Source organism: Rhinopithecus roxellana, chromosome 13, assembly GCF_007565055.1.
Source record: "Rhinopithecus roxellana isolate Shanxi Qingling chromosome 13, ASM756505v1, whole genome shotgun sequence".
In the NCBI taxonomy this organism is placed as follows: domain Eukaryota; kingdom Metazoa; phylum Chordata; class Mammalia; order Primates; family Cercopithecidae; genus Rhinopithecus; species Rhinopithecus roxellana.
The window spans coordinates 107,820,914-107,836,530 of NC_044561.1; the positions used below are offsets into that span (position 1 = coordinate 107,820,914).

The 15,617-nt window shown below is 45.4% G+C and overlaps 1 protein-coding gene across 7 annotated transcripts in view; it reads left to right on the forward strand.

The window, feature by feature from the left end:
• The window catches only part of CEP250 (centrosomal protein 250), a 60,674-nt gene that overhangs the window by 2,776 nt on the left and 42,281 nt on the right, over positions 1–15,617 (forward strand). For 2 of the 7 annotated variants that reach the window (XM_010386538.2, XM_030914709.1), the window contains exons 2-11: positions 374–438; positions 2,044–2,166; positions 4,640–4,928; positions 6,247–6,303; positions 8,367–8,449; positions 8,675–8,840; positions 9,600–9,706; positions 9,929–10,180; positions 12,810–12,906; positions 14,996–15,097. In XM_010386538.2, coding sequence (XP_010384840.2) covers positions 4,743–4,928; positions 6,247–6,303; positions 8,367–8,449; positions 8,675–8,840; positions 9,600–9,706; positions 9,929–10,180; positions 12,810–12,906; positions 14,996–15,097 — 1,050 coding nt within the window. In that variant the 5' untranslated portion in view covers positions 374–438; positions 2,044–2,166; positions 4,640–4,742. Of the gene's footprint in view, positions 1–373; positions 439–2,043; positions 2,167–4,639; positions 4,929–6,246; positions 6,304–8,366; positions 8,450–8,669; positions 8,841–9,599; positions 9,707–9,928; positions 10,181–12,809; positions 12,907–14,995; positions 15,098–15,425; positions 15,536–15,617 lie in introns of those variants that run through there. The other 5 variants (XM_030914711.1, XM_030914710.1, XM_030914712.1 and 2 more) reach the window with 4 other exon arrangements.

Here is a 15,617-nt window from a genome sequence, read left to right on the forward strand (position 1 = left end):
GAGAACAAGAGAGAAAGGCCTCACATGAGATTTAAATAAGGAGCTGCATGGTAATTTGTTTTTTGTTGTTGTTGTTGTTTTCAAGAATAAGAAACAAATTGTCTCTGTACACAAATGTCTATACTGTAGTTTCTTTTTCAATAAATAAAATGTTTGCGTCCTCAAATATTTTTCAGTTTTTGCTTTAAGTGACAAATTGTATTTAATACCGTTCTGCATCTTAGTCATTGTAGCATTTATGCGTCTATTCCAAGTTTAGGTGGTGGTATTACTTCTCTTTTAAACTTTATTTAAATACTCCTTTTGTAGTATTTTGGATGAGAGAGGACCAAATACATAATTTATCTCCCTCTTCTGTCACTTTCCACTCCAGGTTCACAGGTGGCTATTGGTCCTTAGTAAGGGTGCTGTCTTCTGATTCTTAGCAAAAGTAGGAAGGTAGGTCTTGTTCATTTCTGTACCACCGTGGCAGACTCCTGATACTGAGTTGAAATTCATGAGTGTTTATGGGATAAATTAATGTACAAAAGAAGTGAATCTTTTCCTTTTTCCTGCAATAATGATAACATTGGCTCAGTGGTTTACAGCTTAGAAGTACAGTGACACTCATTATCTTATTTGAATGTAATCCAGTTTGTTACAATTTGCCAGCTACTGCTCTTTTCCCTTTCTCAGGCACATTGAAACTTACCTTCCCTTTGGGGCTTCTGCTAGTTTATTCCTAGCAGATCTGATCCAGCAGTGTGTTCATAAAAGGATGCTGAACTGTGTCTTGAGGAAGCTCAGAATGAAATCTGAATTTCAGAAAGATTCCTGAGATAATTTTTCTCTGTCACTTCCCTTTTATTCTTGTTTTAATAAATTTTAGTTTTATGAGGATTGTTTTGGTTTTAAAAAACAAAATCTTTTTAAACTATTTTTTACAACAATTTTAGGGTTACAGAAAAATTGCATAGTACAGAGAGTTCCTGTACACCCTGCACCCAGTCTTCCCTTTTAGTATGGTATATTTGCTATAATGCAAATCTTTTTTTTTTTTTTTTTTTTTTTTTTTTTGAGATAGAGTCTTGCTCTTGTCGCCCAGGCTGAACAGTGTTGGCCAGGCTGGTCTCGAACTTCTGACCTCAAGTGATCTGCCCTCCTCAGCCTCCCAAAGTGCTAGGATTGCAGGTGTGAGCCACTGCGCCTGGCCACGCAAATCGTTTTTTGAGATAACTGGGGCATATAAAAATATAAACAAAATGAAGTTGCTTTATCTCTACAAGCCTCAGTTTCTTTATCTGCAAGATGAGGGTGGCTGGACTAAATTTCTAAATAGCTTTACAATTTTTTAATTATTTGCTAAAGTAATTATATAATTCTAATATAATTTCATTTATTTGTTGAAGTATTACTAATACTACCTTGCCAAATCATGTTTGCAAGTTACTGACAGCCATATCCTAAAAGAAAACTTAATGAGAATTCATAGAACTATGTGTGGCAGGACTGCTTATTAGAGATATTAGGTTGAACCATGTGAAATTGCCATTTTTGTAGGTAAAAAATAATGGGTGAGGCTGGGCTTGGTGGCTCACACCCATAATGCCAGCACTTTGGGAGGCTTGGGCCAGAGGGTGGCTGCCTGAAACCAGGAGTTCGAGACAAGCTCAGGCAACAAGGCAAAACCTTGTCTCTACCAAAAGAAAAAAAAAAAAAAAAGCCTTGGTGGCACACACCTTCAGCTCCTCTGAAGGCTGAGGCTGGAGGATCCCTTCAGCCCAGGAGTTTGAGGCTGCGGTGAGCTGTGATTGCACCATCGTACTCCAGCCTGGGTGACAGCTAGATCCTTTAATAATAATAATAATAATAATAATAGGATAATATTAGCAATTTCTTATGTTTCAACCTAATGTTTTGGGATAGGGATTCAACAAAGTGTGAGGGGCCTTTGGGGCCTCATAAACGCCCACTGCATGCAAAAGCCTGGCTCAGCCCTCACAATACTAGGAGAGAAAAGACTCCCCAGTTCCCTTGAAGTAACTTGGATCTACATTATTGTAGGTAGAGTTGTTGGCAGAAATCCTGGGATAAGAGAACAGTTTCCTGGAAGGTCTGTGCCTCCAACCAGCAGAGAGGGATTGAGCTTCATTGAACTCAACAGAGCCAGCATTTCATAGCACCATGGTGAGTTGGTCACACAGCCTTGGCAAAAAGGCTGAAAAGGAGGGTGTCATAGTATGGGGAAAGGTTGTATTACCCTGGTTCGTAGGCTAGGAAGAGGCCTGGAGTACCGGTGCCACGAAACCTTTATTGGTGCCATTCTGTTCTTTATTCACTTTCCTTACTGCCTAGTACAGGCTCTGCAAACTCAAGTATCTTCGGTTGTTCAGGAGGTAATGTAAATTAGTAAGCCGAGTTTTCCTCTATAGTGCTACTATAACAGAAACAATAGCACAGTTGCAATGATAAATGACAACTGAAATATGCTATCATTGTGAGGGAGAGAATCGGTGTGTGTATAGGGGAGGCCACGATGAACTGGAGAGCACATGCCCTATCTAAAGGGGGCAGACTCTATTCAACCGTGCAGAGCACACGCCCTGTCTAAAGGGGGCAGGCGCTGTTCAACTGCACGGAGCACATGTCCTGTCTAAAGGGGCAGGCACTATTCAACTGTGCCACTGGTTGTTGCCTTATTGAAATATGGGTCAAGCGTCACTAGGCATTCTGATTTTCCAAAGGAACCAGAAATATGGATTTTATGTACTTTCTCCCAGTGGTAAATGTCGGCACCTAATTTGAATGCTTAAAAACTATTATGTGGGCCACACAATGGCTGAAAAGTGCTAGCAGGGCCCTGATTTGTCATCTCTGGCCCAAGACTTAGCTCTGCCAGGAGTGAGGCTCACATGCATTTCTTCATTGGACATTGTTGACAATTTACAATTATAATGAATTAGACGGCTCCTTCCTTTGAGGCACTTATGGATTAGCAGAGAAAATAGACCATGATGATAAGATGTAGAGTAGACATCAGAACATATGTATTCTCTCTGTGTATATAGCTATAAAAGTGATTAACTCTTTCTGGGTTAATCTGGGAGGACATGACAGGACGTGGCATTTGAGCCAGGATGTGGGAAATCAATAGTTTGGTGCATTAAAGGGATTTGGGGCCCTTGAAATTTCTACTGTATGTGCAGATGTTAGGTTTGCATTCGCTGTCTATACCATTTTGTTGATAGGTAGTTGAAAATACAGATATTCCTTAGCCCTGCTGGTGAGAGTCTTAGGGTTAATAAAATGAGAGAACTCTTCCCCTGGCCCAGGTTATGGGATAATTGTGTGTTTCAGAGGCCTAAGTAACTCAGAGGTCATGATGCCCTCATTTCTGGATGAGGAAATTGAAAAGGAAGTAGCACATCTGAGGTCACAGAGCCCATTGGAGACAGACCTTGGAATAGCACCCAGAACTCTTCTTTATCACCATGCCTTCCCCTGTCCTGGGTATCTCTGAAGCTCACCATTAGGCTGGCCACCTCTGCCTGTGGTGGCCCGTTGCCCTGTTTTAGCCCAGCTCCTGGTGGTTGAGGGTGTTTGGCCATCCTGCTGCCACTGGTTCCTTCTCTCTTTTGGATCCCTTGCCTGAAATGCCTGCTACCCCTTTTCTTTGTCAGATAGACTACTTGTGTTCAAATCTCTCGTCAACCACATGCCAGCTGTGTGGCCTGGCACAAGTTTTTTGTTTTTTGTTTTTTTTTGAGATGGAGTCACGCTCTGTCGCCCAGTCTAAAGTGCAGTGGCATGGTCTCAGCTCACTGCAACCTCCACCTCCCAGTTCAAGCAATTCCCCTGCCTCAGCCTCCCGAGTAGCTGGGATTACAGGAGACTGCCACCACGCCCGGCTAATTTTTTGTGTTTTTAGTAGAGACAGGGTTTCACCATGTTGGCCAGGCTGGTCTTGAACTCCTGACCTTGTGATCCACCTGCCTCGGCCTCCCAAAGTGCTGGGATTACAGGCGTGAGCCACTGCGCCCGGCCCTGGCACAAGTTTTTTAACCTTTTAAAGCCCCAGTTTCCTCATCTATATATAAAGAGTTATAATAGTACATTTGGTGAAGTGTTATGGGAAGGCATTGGAAGGTTTCAAGATTTTTGTAAAAACAAAATGACGTAATGCATGTAAAGTACTTAAAGCAACAGCACGCCAGAAGCACTCAGCAAGTGTTAACAATGATGATGATGATTCACTCAGTTCACAGCACCCCCGGGCTGGGTTAAGTTCTCTTCCTTTGTTTTCTCATACCATCTTATTATTTCACATGCCAATATGTTGTAATTGTTTGTGCCTATTTCCCCTACTAGATTAAGAACACCTTCAGCGATTCATTCAACAAGTGTTTGTGAGCCACTGTGTCAGGAACTAAGGATGCAGTGATAAACCAGGAGCTCTTGGTTTAGTGCAGAGTTCCGAAAGGCATGCCAGGAGACACTAGTCCTGTGAGCTTGTCTCATGGTCAGTTAAATTTGGGGAATGCTGCTCATCATAGTGCCATTCAGAGATGAGGGTCCCTTTTAGTATTTTAAAGGTTCTGAGGAGTCTTGTATATAGTACAAGAAGAGTCCTTTCAATTTGACTATGTGCTTTGGTCCCCAGTTCAAGAGGAGGTTGAAGTGGCATGGCAATGGTTAGAGACTCTGCTGGACGTGAACACCCTCTGGCTACCTAGGGACCTGTGGGCCTGCCACCTGGTGCCCTCATGGAGACAAGAAACCCTGGGTTGAACAACATGAAGCCCCAGTCACTGCAGCTGGTGCTGGAAGAGCAGGTGCTGGCACTACAGCAGCAGATGGCGGAGAATCAGGCAGCCTCCTGGCGGAAGCTGAAGAACTCCCAGGAGGCCCAGCAGAGACAAGCAACCCTTGTGAGGAAGCTGCAGGCCAAGGTGAGGCAGCTGCCCTTTTGAGGAGGGGAAAGAGAACAACCCCCAGAGCTGGATGCTGAGATAAGGGTTGTAGGAGGCAGAGCCTTGTGGTGGGATTGGCCTACATCTAGCTTAGTGAGATAAGACCCAGACCTTCTAGCTTTCATGTACAGCTTCTCTTTTGATGCTCACAGCTGTTCCACGAGGTACATATTATGTCCTTTTTATTTTATCTTATTTTTGAGATAGGGTTTTGCTCTGTTGCTCAGGCTAGAGTGCAGTGGTATGATCACAGATCACTGCAGCCTCAACCTCCTGGGCTCAGGCAATCCTCCTGCCTCAGCCTCTCGAGTATGTGGGACCACATGTGTGCACCACTTTTGGCTAATATTTCTCTTTTAAAGATGAAATTCACAAGGTTTAAGTTAGTTATCCAGGTTTTCTTACCTAGTCTAGAGCCAAAGCCCATGATCTTGCCTCTATGATATAAAAGGCATATAGAAAGTATTATTTATTTATTTTTGAGATGGAGTCTCGCTCATATAGAAAGTATTATTTAAATGCCCAAATAAGGCCAGGCGCGGTGGCCCATGCCTGTAATCCCAGCACTTTGGGAGGCTGAGGTGGCTATATCGCCTATGGTCAGGAGTTCGAGACCAGCCTGGCCAACATGGCAAAACCCTGTCTCTACTAAAAATACAAAAATTAGCTGAGTGTGGTGGCATGTTCCTGTAATCCCAGCTACTCGGGAGGCTGAGGTAGGAGAATCACTTGAACCTGGGAGGCGGAGTTTCCAGTGAGCCAAGATTGCGCCACTACACTCCAGCTTAGGAGACAGAGAGAGACTCCATCTCAAAAAAGAAAAAAATTGGCTGGGCGCGGTGGCTCAAGCCTGTAATCCCAGCACTTTGGGAGGCCGAGGCGGGCGGATCACAAGGTCAGGAGATCGAGACCATCCTGGCTAACACGGTGAAACCCCGTCTCTACTAAAAAGTACAAAAAACTAGCCGGGCGAGGTGGCGGGCGCCTGTAGTCCCAGCTACTCGGGAGGCTGAGGCAGGAGAATGGCGTGAACCCGGGAGGCGGAGCTTGCAGTGATTTGAGATCCGGCCACTGCACTCCAGCTTGGGCGACAGAGCGAGACTCCGTCTCAAAAAAAAAAAAAAAAAAAAAGAAAAAAATGCCCAAATAGAAACTATAAGATGTTATGGCCTTACCTTACTGTCACCACCCAGTTCCCCTGTTCATAGCAAGTTTGCCTAAGATCCTCAGGGGCCTTTGCTTTGGGCTGTTTGTGCCAGCTGTGTTCATTGCCCAGGGCCTGTTCTTTTTACCACAGGTGCTGCAGTACCGGAGCTGGTGCCAAGAGCTGGAGAAGCGGCTGGAAGCCACTGGAGTGAGTGAGGCTGAGCTCTGTGTGCCCCCTGGGTCCTCAGTGAATATACTTGTTAGGTTTCATTTGTTCACTGAGGGAGGTTGGAGTGTACAAGTGAGGTGTTTGGTAGAAGTCTCTCTTTCTCAGCCTCTGAGAGGTTTATCACACTGATATCTTCATTGGACCTAACTGGCCTGTCAGATTCCAATCCTTGGTTCTCAAAGGACAAAATTAGATTGGAAGGAGTGTGGGATTAGTGGGAAAAAGTGCATGTTTCCCCCAGCAGGTGTCAGTGTTTGTCTTAGATGCAGGCCTTTGCGAGCCTACACCACATCTGCAGCAAAGGGATGTCTGTGCTATTAGAACTGGCTTTGAAAAAACCATTAATTTGCCTTTGTTCCAGCTCCCTCTCAGTACCTTCTCACATTTTCTTCAGAAAAGTTCTCTCAGAGGAAGGAAAGAACCAAAACTTATTGAGCACCTTCAATGCAGGCCAGGCAGCATGAGGCACTGTCATATACAGATGGTCCCCCGCAACTTAGGATCGTTGCAAGTTTTCAACTTTATGATGGTGTGAAAGCTATATGCATTCAGTATGCTCCTTGGGTTATGATGGGGTTACATCTGGATAAACCCATTGTTTGGGGTTGTTTTGTTTGCTTGTTTGGTTGGTTGGTTGGTTTTTTTGAGACAGAGTCTTACTCTGTCGCCCAGGCTGGAGTGTGCTGATGCAATCACGGATCACTGCAGCCTTAGCCTCCTGGGCTTAAGCGATCATCCCACCTCAGCATCCCAAAAAGTAGCTGGGACTACAGATACATGCCTCCACACCTGGCTAATTTTTTTATTTTTTGTAGACACAGGGTCTCTCTATGTTGCCCAGGCTGGTCTCAAATTCTTAGACTCAAGCAATCCTCCCACTGCTGGTATTACAAGTGTGAACCACTGCGTCCGGCCCAAACTCACTGTTAAGTTGAAAATATCATAAGTTGAAAATGTTGGCCGGGCACAGTGGCCCACGCCTGTAATCCCAGCACTTTGGGAGGTCGAGGTGGGTGGGTCACGAGATCAGGGGTTCAAGACCCACCTAGCCAGCATGGTGAAACCCTATCCCTACTAAAAATACAAAAAATTAGCCGGGCATGATGGTGCGTGTCTGTAATCCCAGCTACTCGGGAGGCTGAGGCAGGAGAATCATTGAACCCAGGAGGCGGAGGTTGCAGTGAGCCAAGATTGTACCACTGCACTCTAGCCTGGGCAACAGAGCTAGACTGTCTCAAAAAAAGAAAAAAAGAAAATGTCATAAGTTGAAAACACATCTTTAACTTACATTCAACTTATGATGGGTTTATGGGATGAAATTCCAGCATAAGTCAAGGAGCATCTGTAATTGTGTCTCTTAACCTGCACAGCAACTTTCTGAAGGGAATGATATCACTTTCATTTTGTAGCTGGAGACACTGTAGCTCCAAGAATTTAAGTGACTTCCCATGCTGGGTGTGGTAGCTCATGCCTGTAATTCCAGCACTTTGGGAGGCTGAGGTGGGTGGATCACTTGAGGCCAGGAATTCAAGAACAGCCTGGCCAACATGGCGAAACCCCATCTCTACTAAAAATACAAAAATTAGTCAGGCATGGTGGTGGGTGCCTGTAATCCCAACTACTTGGGCGGCTAAGGCAGGAGAATCACTTGAACCTGGGAGGCAGTGGTTGCAGTGAGCTGAGATTATGCCATCGCACTCCAGCCTGGGCGACAGAGCGAGACTCTGTCTCCAAAAAAAAAAAAATGAAAGAAGTTAAGTCACTTCCCAAGGTCAAACAATTAGTATAGTGGAAGTTAAGGCCATTAGTGAAAGATGTATCACTTCTTAGGTTGAAGATTCTTTTTACTACTGAAGGCTATCTTTCAGGAGAGGTCATTTTACTTTGGAGTGAGGGATGCAGTGATTGAGAAGAGAAGCATATTGCTAACAAGGGGAGAAAGAATAAAAAGAAAATGGACTGCCATGGAAGGGAGCCTCAGGGAACTGGTCTGAGTGATGTTCTCTTTGGAGGTAAGTAAGGCTTGTCTCTGTCTGGCACAGGGACTGATCCCCCAGAGGTGGGAAAATGTGGAGGAGCCAAACCTGGATGAGCTGCTGGTCCGACTGGAGGAGGAGCAGCAGAGGTGATGGACCCTAAACTTTCTGACCTGAGTGATTGGCCAGTTGGTGGAAAAGGCTGATGGGAACCCTCTGCCCTGAGGGCTAATGTGAATTAGAGCCATGGACTTCAGCTGTAGCCCTCTAATTCCTGCAATGGAAATTTCAGTAGTTGCCATCTTACTCCCAGGAGGTCCAAGTGTTGGACCAGACCTTTATTTTGTACCCGCTTTTACTGTTCCCCAGTGCAGGTGTGAGAGTCTAGCAGAGGTGAACACCCAGCTTCGACTGCACATGGAAAAAGCTGACGTGGTGAATAAAGCCCTTAGGGAAGATGTGGAAAAATTGACAGTGGACTGGAGCCGGGCCCGGGATGAGCTAATGAGGAAGGAGAGCCAGTGGCGGATGGAGCAGGAGGTAGGAAGAATGGGGACTGGAACTGCAAGAGGAAGGCTGTGCATTCTGGATGCTGCCCTGGTCAGTACTGGAAGGAGTTAACTTCAGGACTTGGATGGAACCTGAGCTGTTGCTGTTAAAGTCCCTGACCATCCTTACCTGTGCATGCTGGCAGCCTCACCCTTCTTGGGCCTTCAGCTTAGACCTGCCACTACCTGCCTAGTCTAGGTTCTGTTGGGAGGTAGCATGACACTCATAGCAACTCTTCCTGCAGCAGTGACGAGCTTAGGTTTTCAATGGATCTCAAAGCTTACTGACTCCTGGTCTGGAGGTCTTGCATATCTAGATGCTAAAGAGGTAGATATGAAACTGAATGGGAAAGAAAGAGCAGTTATGGGCCCTGGGGAATTTTCAGGTCCCAGCTGAAGGAAACAAATGTTTCCTGCATTTTTGCTTTGTGCTCAGTGGTTTATGTATATCATTGACTCCTCCTTAGAAAAGTCTGTGGTAATAGATCCCATTTGTTAAGGAGCTACTGTGTATCCTTTTCTAATCTGGCCCAGAGGAAGGCAATATACCATCCTAGGCTCTCTGACCTCTCGAATCCCACTGCCAACTTCATTAAACCCTTCAGCATAACCTGGATAGATACCCGTTCATAAACTATCTCCTGTAAGTCCCTCCTTCCTTTCCTCAGTAGTCAGGAGGAATCCAAGACTCTTGTGTTGGCAAAAGATAGCCCTCTGCCTTTGGGTATGACCTGAGTTTCTGAACACACAGTTCTTCAAGGGCTACCTGAAAGGGGAGCACAGTCGCCTTCTCAGTCTATGGCGGGAGGTGGTGACATTCCGACGCCACTTCCTGGAAATGAAGTCAGCTACTGACAGGTCAGTGTGGGGAAAAGAAGGGAAGAGGTTTGCCCCTACCAATTCTGGACTAATAACAGTGGGCTGCTATAGAAGCGGCATCAGCTGTGGGGGTGGGGGAGTTGGTGGTGATGGAAGCAGATGATTTTTCCCAGCCCTGCTTCTCAGGCTTCACTGGGCCTGATCACCACACTCCTTCCCTGGTTCCTAGTGGAGTCTGCTGTTTTCCTTGCTTGTACTCAGAGATTTGACGGAGCTAAAAGCTGAGCATGTGAGGCTTTCAGGGTCCCTGTTGACCTGTTGTCTGCGCTTGACTGTGGGAGCACAGTCTCGGGAACCCAACGGATCTGGAAGAATGGATGGGCGGGAGCCGGCCCAGCTGCTGCTGCTGCTAGCCAAGACCCAGGAGCTGGAGAAGGAAGCCCATGAAAGGAGCCAGGAGTTAATACAGCTGAAGAGTCAAGGGGATCTGGAGAAGGCTGAACTTCAGGACCGGTGAGATAGCCTGGGGTCCCAGGAAGGGTTTGCTGAGAGAGAGCCGACTCCTTTAGAGAGTTAGGGACAGGCAGGGGAAATGCCAGGAACATTCCTACCATGGAGGGGGAGAAGATGTGCCCGAGGGAATCTGCTTTGAAACCTGATGCCACAGTTGGGTCTTGTACCCTCAGCCTGTCTTTCAGCCCAGTTTCTCTCCTGTTGATGTACAGAGCTAGCTATCACTCCGTCCTCCATCAACACCAAAGTACTTGCCATTCCCAGAACAGCCAAACTCTTTCCCATCCCTGTCTTTGCACCTGCTAACTTTAGTCTGGAATGCCTCCCTCCTTTCTCTCTCTGCCTTATCCTCTGAGGCACAGTTCAAATATCAAATATTACCTCTTTTTTTTTTTTTGAGACGGAGTCTCATTCTGTCGCCCAGGCTATTGTGCAGTGGCATGATCTCAACTACTGCAACCTCTGCCTCCCGGCTTCAAGTGACTCTGCTGCCTCAGCCTCCCAAGTAGCTGGGACTGTTTACAGGCGCATGCCACCACACCCTGCTAATATTTGTATTTTTAGTAGTTTTACCATGTTGGCCAGGCTGGTCTTAAACGCCTGACCTCACGTGATCCACCTGCCTTAGCCTCCCCAAATGCTGGGATTACAAGCATGAGCCACTGCAACTCGCCGAAATGTCACCTCTTCTATGAAGCCTTCTCTGACCTCAGTAGCCTACTAAGTTACTGTGCCCCTGTGGTCTTTTGACCTCTTATTACAGCATTGATCTCATTGATGATTTAGTTTCCCCCACCTTCTTTTTTTTGGTTAGGCTGTTTTAATTTTTGGATTATAATGAAGTAGGTTTTTAAAAAATAATGATGTAGAAGGGCAGGGAAATGAGTAGAGAGCCCCACTGAATCTCAGGACAAAGTTCATATATGCCCATGACGAGGGTTGTGTCTTCACCTGTTGGAGGTACATACATAAAATGCAGGGCTATTTTTTGTTTTTGCTTTTGGGGGCACTGAGAAGTACAAAAGCAGAGACCAAGTCTTAGTAAGTTTTGTATTTCTAGTGCTTTGTACTTCACCTGCCGTATACTAGACACTCAATACATTTTGTTTCTTTGTTTTCTGAGACAGAGTCTAGCTCTGTTGCCCAGGCTGGAGTGCAGTAGTGTAAACACAGCTCACTGCAGCCTTGACCTCCTGGACTGAAGCAATTCTCCTGCCTCAGCCTCCAAAGTAACTGGGACTACAGGCATGCACAACTATGCCTGGCTAATTTTTAAATTTTTTTGTAGAGGTCAGGTCTCACTATGTTTCCCAGGCCAGTCTGGAACTCCTGAGCTCAAGCAGTCTTTCCACCTTGGCCTCCCAGAGTTCTAGGATTACAGGCTGAGCCACCGTGGCTGGCCAGTGAATGTTTGTTGAGTGATGCAATACTTAGACAAATGACAATGCAGTGTGCTAAGGTTCTTAGAGATGGTATAGAATAAAATTATTAAGACTTTTGCTGCCGGGCGCGGTGGCTCAAGCCTGTAATCCCAGCACTTTGGGAGGCCGAGAGGGGCGGATCACGAGGTCAGGAGATCGAGACCGTCCTGGCTAACACGGTGAAACCCTGTCTCTACTAAAAAAATACAAAAAACTAGCCGGGCGTGATGGCGGGCGCCTGTAGTCCCAGCTACTCGGGAGGCTGAGGCAGGAGAATGGCATGAACCCAGGAGGCGGAGCTTGCAGTGAGCTGAGATCTGGCCACTGCACTCCAGCCTGGGCAACAGAGCGAGACTCCATCTCAAAAAAAAAAAAAAAAAAAAAGACTTTTGCTGAGCCAGGAGGATCACTTGAACCCAGGAGTTTGAGACCAGCCTGGGCAACATAGTGAGACCTTGTCTCTACTAAAAATAAAAATAAAAAAATAGCCATGTGGTGGCATGCGCCTATAATTCTAGCTTCTTGGGAAGCTGAGGCAGGAGGATTGCTTGAGAGTGAAATATGATTGCACCACTGTACTCCAGCCTGGGCAACAGAGCAAGACCCTGTCTCAAAAAAAATCGGAAAAAAAAATTGAAAAAAAATTAAACTTTTAAATAGCATTCATTCAAGAAATATTTATTTAGCCACTCACATAATAGCAAGCAGTAAGCTCCAAGTACAGTGTTAAGTGTTTGGTGATTTTGCTGGACCTTGAGATTAATATCAAGAAGGTTGAACATAATCTTCCCCAAATTGCCCTTCCTTTTTCCCTATCAGAGTCAGAACCTCAGGCTGGAGGGACCTTGGGACTATCCCATGTGCAATTCTGATGTTCTTATTGGCTTCAGGGTGCTTGACTTCAAGATCAAGCGAGGCCTGGAAGGGCCTGGGCCAGGGCTTTCCTTCAGCTCTCGGGCCCCCAAACACGTGTTCCAGCCTTGAGATGTGGTAAATCCCTGCATGTGTCTGAGTGGTTTTTTGCTCCCCCACTTCAAGGCTATAGCATCATGTGGTATTCAGGGAGTGCAGAGGGGCTGGGGGTGCCTAAGGGGTTTGGGGGAGGCTGCAGTTGGGTGTGGCTGGGGTTGGGGCTGGGGTGTGCTGCATTGTAGCTCTGTCCACATCCATGGGCTGTTCTGGTGACAGTGCTATGCTCTTCTCTTTAGGGTGACTGAGCTCTCTGCTCTGCTGACCCAGTCTCAGAAGCAAAATGAAGATTATGAAAAGATGGTAAAGGCTCTGAGAGAGACAGTGGAGATCCTGGTACATGATCCTTTGTTCTGGAAAGGAATTGGTCGTGGGCTTGTAGGTTCCTTGTCCTTTATGGACAGATAGTACAGGATACCAGTTATATATTCTGTGATGAAATCCTCTAAAGCTAAAAAATAAATTTTGGCTGAATCTGAAAATTAATTAACTCATTCATTTATTCATTGAATAAATATTATTGATTGCCTACTATCCCTACCGTATTCCTGGGGAAATTGCAATGGCATATGTATGCAGTGTGTCCTTATCAGAGAATTGGCACATACCTTCAGAGACACATTGGCAAAGTAGTGAGTTACCAGGAAGTGGATGTGTGGAGAGATTTAAAATCTAGTCACATGGGAAACAACTGAGGAGTATGGCAGTGTTTAGCCGCGAGAAGAAAGAGCTTGAGGCCCTTTGAAGGCCCTTGAAGACATGATAGCCACCTTCACATATCTGAAGGACTGACACTGGGAAAAGAGAGTTTACGAAGGGCCGGGCGTGGTGGCTCATGCCTGTAATCCCAGCACTTTGGGAGGCCGAGGCGGGCGGATCACCTGAGGTCGGGAGTTTGAGACCAGCCTGATCAACATGCAGAAACACCATCTCTACTAAAAAAAAATACAAAAAAATTAGCCAGATGTGGTGGCGCATGCCTGTAATCCCAGCTACTCGGGAGGCTGAGGCAGGAGAATCGCTTGAACCTGGGGGATGGAGGTTGTGGTGGGCTGAGATTATGCCATTGCACTCCAGCCTGGGCAACAAGAGTGAAACTCCGTCTCAGAAAAGAAAAAAGAAAGGAGAATTTACATATTTAATGTTTTCCAGGGCAAAACCAATGTCAATAGCTAGAAGTTAATAGGGGAGTAGATTCTGGCTCACAACTAGAACTGTTCAGTAATTGAACAGCCTGTCTTGTGAAGCAGTGAGGTTTTGGTCATTGGCTTAACATCTGCCAGGGATGTTATCAGAGGGATTCCCTAAGGTTGGATGTTAGAACCCTCCGGCTTAATACCATGTTTCATCTCTACAAGTTTTCAGATCTCTGATTTTAGGTAGCTCCCGAACCCCTATTCAAATGCACACCCTTAGTCTTCTCATCCAAGCTGAGATCAACAGGGATTGTAGCTTTCTGATTCCTTTTCTTTTTTCCCCCAGGAATTTGCCAATTCAGAATATCCACGGGGCTCAGATAATGTAAATAAATGAAGTGGGTTCAGTTGTAAGAATTCTGGTTTTCCAGTGCTGTTGTATTTAGTTTTCAAGACTGCAGGGGTCACTTGAGCTCAGTATTAAGGAAATCATGAGGAGTAATAGGGATTGTGAGACCCTGAATAATAAATGTCTCATCTAGAGGAGGCATCCACCATTCAACTTCAGTGAATCATTTCCGTGTAGGAATGGGGGCTGGGTGTGGCCCATTTGTTAACTTTTTGGAAGAAGCCAGAAATTTATATTTTTATGTAAAATCTTTCCATTTATAAATGTTGATTCAAATTTTGTATAAGCCAAATAAAACATAGTTGCAAGTCTGTGTCTTCAGGCCTTCACTAACACAAATAGGAAGGAAGAGAAGAACTCTTGAGTCTTCAAGATTATGTCTAGCTTTAGGGCTAGAGGTTTCTCTGGTTTAGCATTAGGTCTCAAGCATCCATTTACTATTCAGAGACAGCACCCATCCCCTGTCTAATAATAGCTTACATTTATTGAACATTTGCGTTGTTCCAGACACTGTTGAATAATTTACATGCATTTTTAATTTAAGCCTCAAAACAAGTAGTTGCTGTTAATTATTTCTATTTTAAAGAAAAAGAAGCTCAAAGAAACTGTTGACTATGGTTACCAACATAGTAAATGATAGAGCAGGAATTCTAATCAGTGAAGTCTAATTTGGAACTCGTAATCACTTAGTCTAAACTTGTAATCACCACATCACATTGTCTTCAGACTCTTCGGGCAACATATTAGCATTGATGTATGGTCAGGGAAAAAGTGGGGCTGATAGAACAGACAGAATTAGACTTTGGTTGTTTGGGGTCCTGGAGTAATAAATTCACTTTTGATAGTTTGACTCTGAGGCTCTATTCTGTTCCCTGTTCAGGAGACAAATCACACAGAATTAATGGAACATGAAGCATCTCTTCGTAGGAATGCCCAAGAGGAGAAGTTGTCTTTACAGCAGGTGATCAAGGATATAACCCAGGTATTGGGAAGCCTTCTGTTCATGGTAACCAGGTTATGCCTCCACTCCCCAGGTCTCTATGTCCTTTCAGTCCTGTCTAGATTTCCAGTCTCTGAGGTTTGGGTGCTTAAAGTCTTGTGGGGATGAGTTTTGTGTGTTTGAAGACCAGAACCCTAAGAGATAGCTAAGCATTCATGTCTTAGCACTACCTGATGGGACAGGCCTCTTTCCTGTTTCTAGCTGCAGTTCTCAGGCTGGAGGCTAGATTCTGGTCTTCAATATCTCAATCGTTTCTTCTTTCATTTCCTCATTTATTGTTACCTCAGACAGTGTTCTAGCCTTGTTGCTAGTCCTAGACTTGGGTGACCAAAGGTGGAGAGTTGAAGGAACCAGACTTTTATGCTCTCGGATACTCCCCTCCTTCCCCCAAGGGAGAGGACCTGAGAAGGAAAACATCAGGTTTGTTCAGGCTACAGGGTTAAGTCCCTGTATAGACTCTAGGCTTTGGTCAGTAGGGTGGTGACCTTGCTGTATTGGGTTT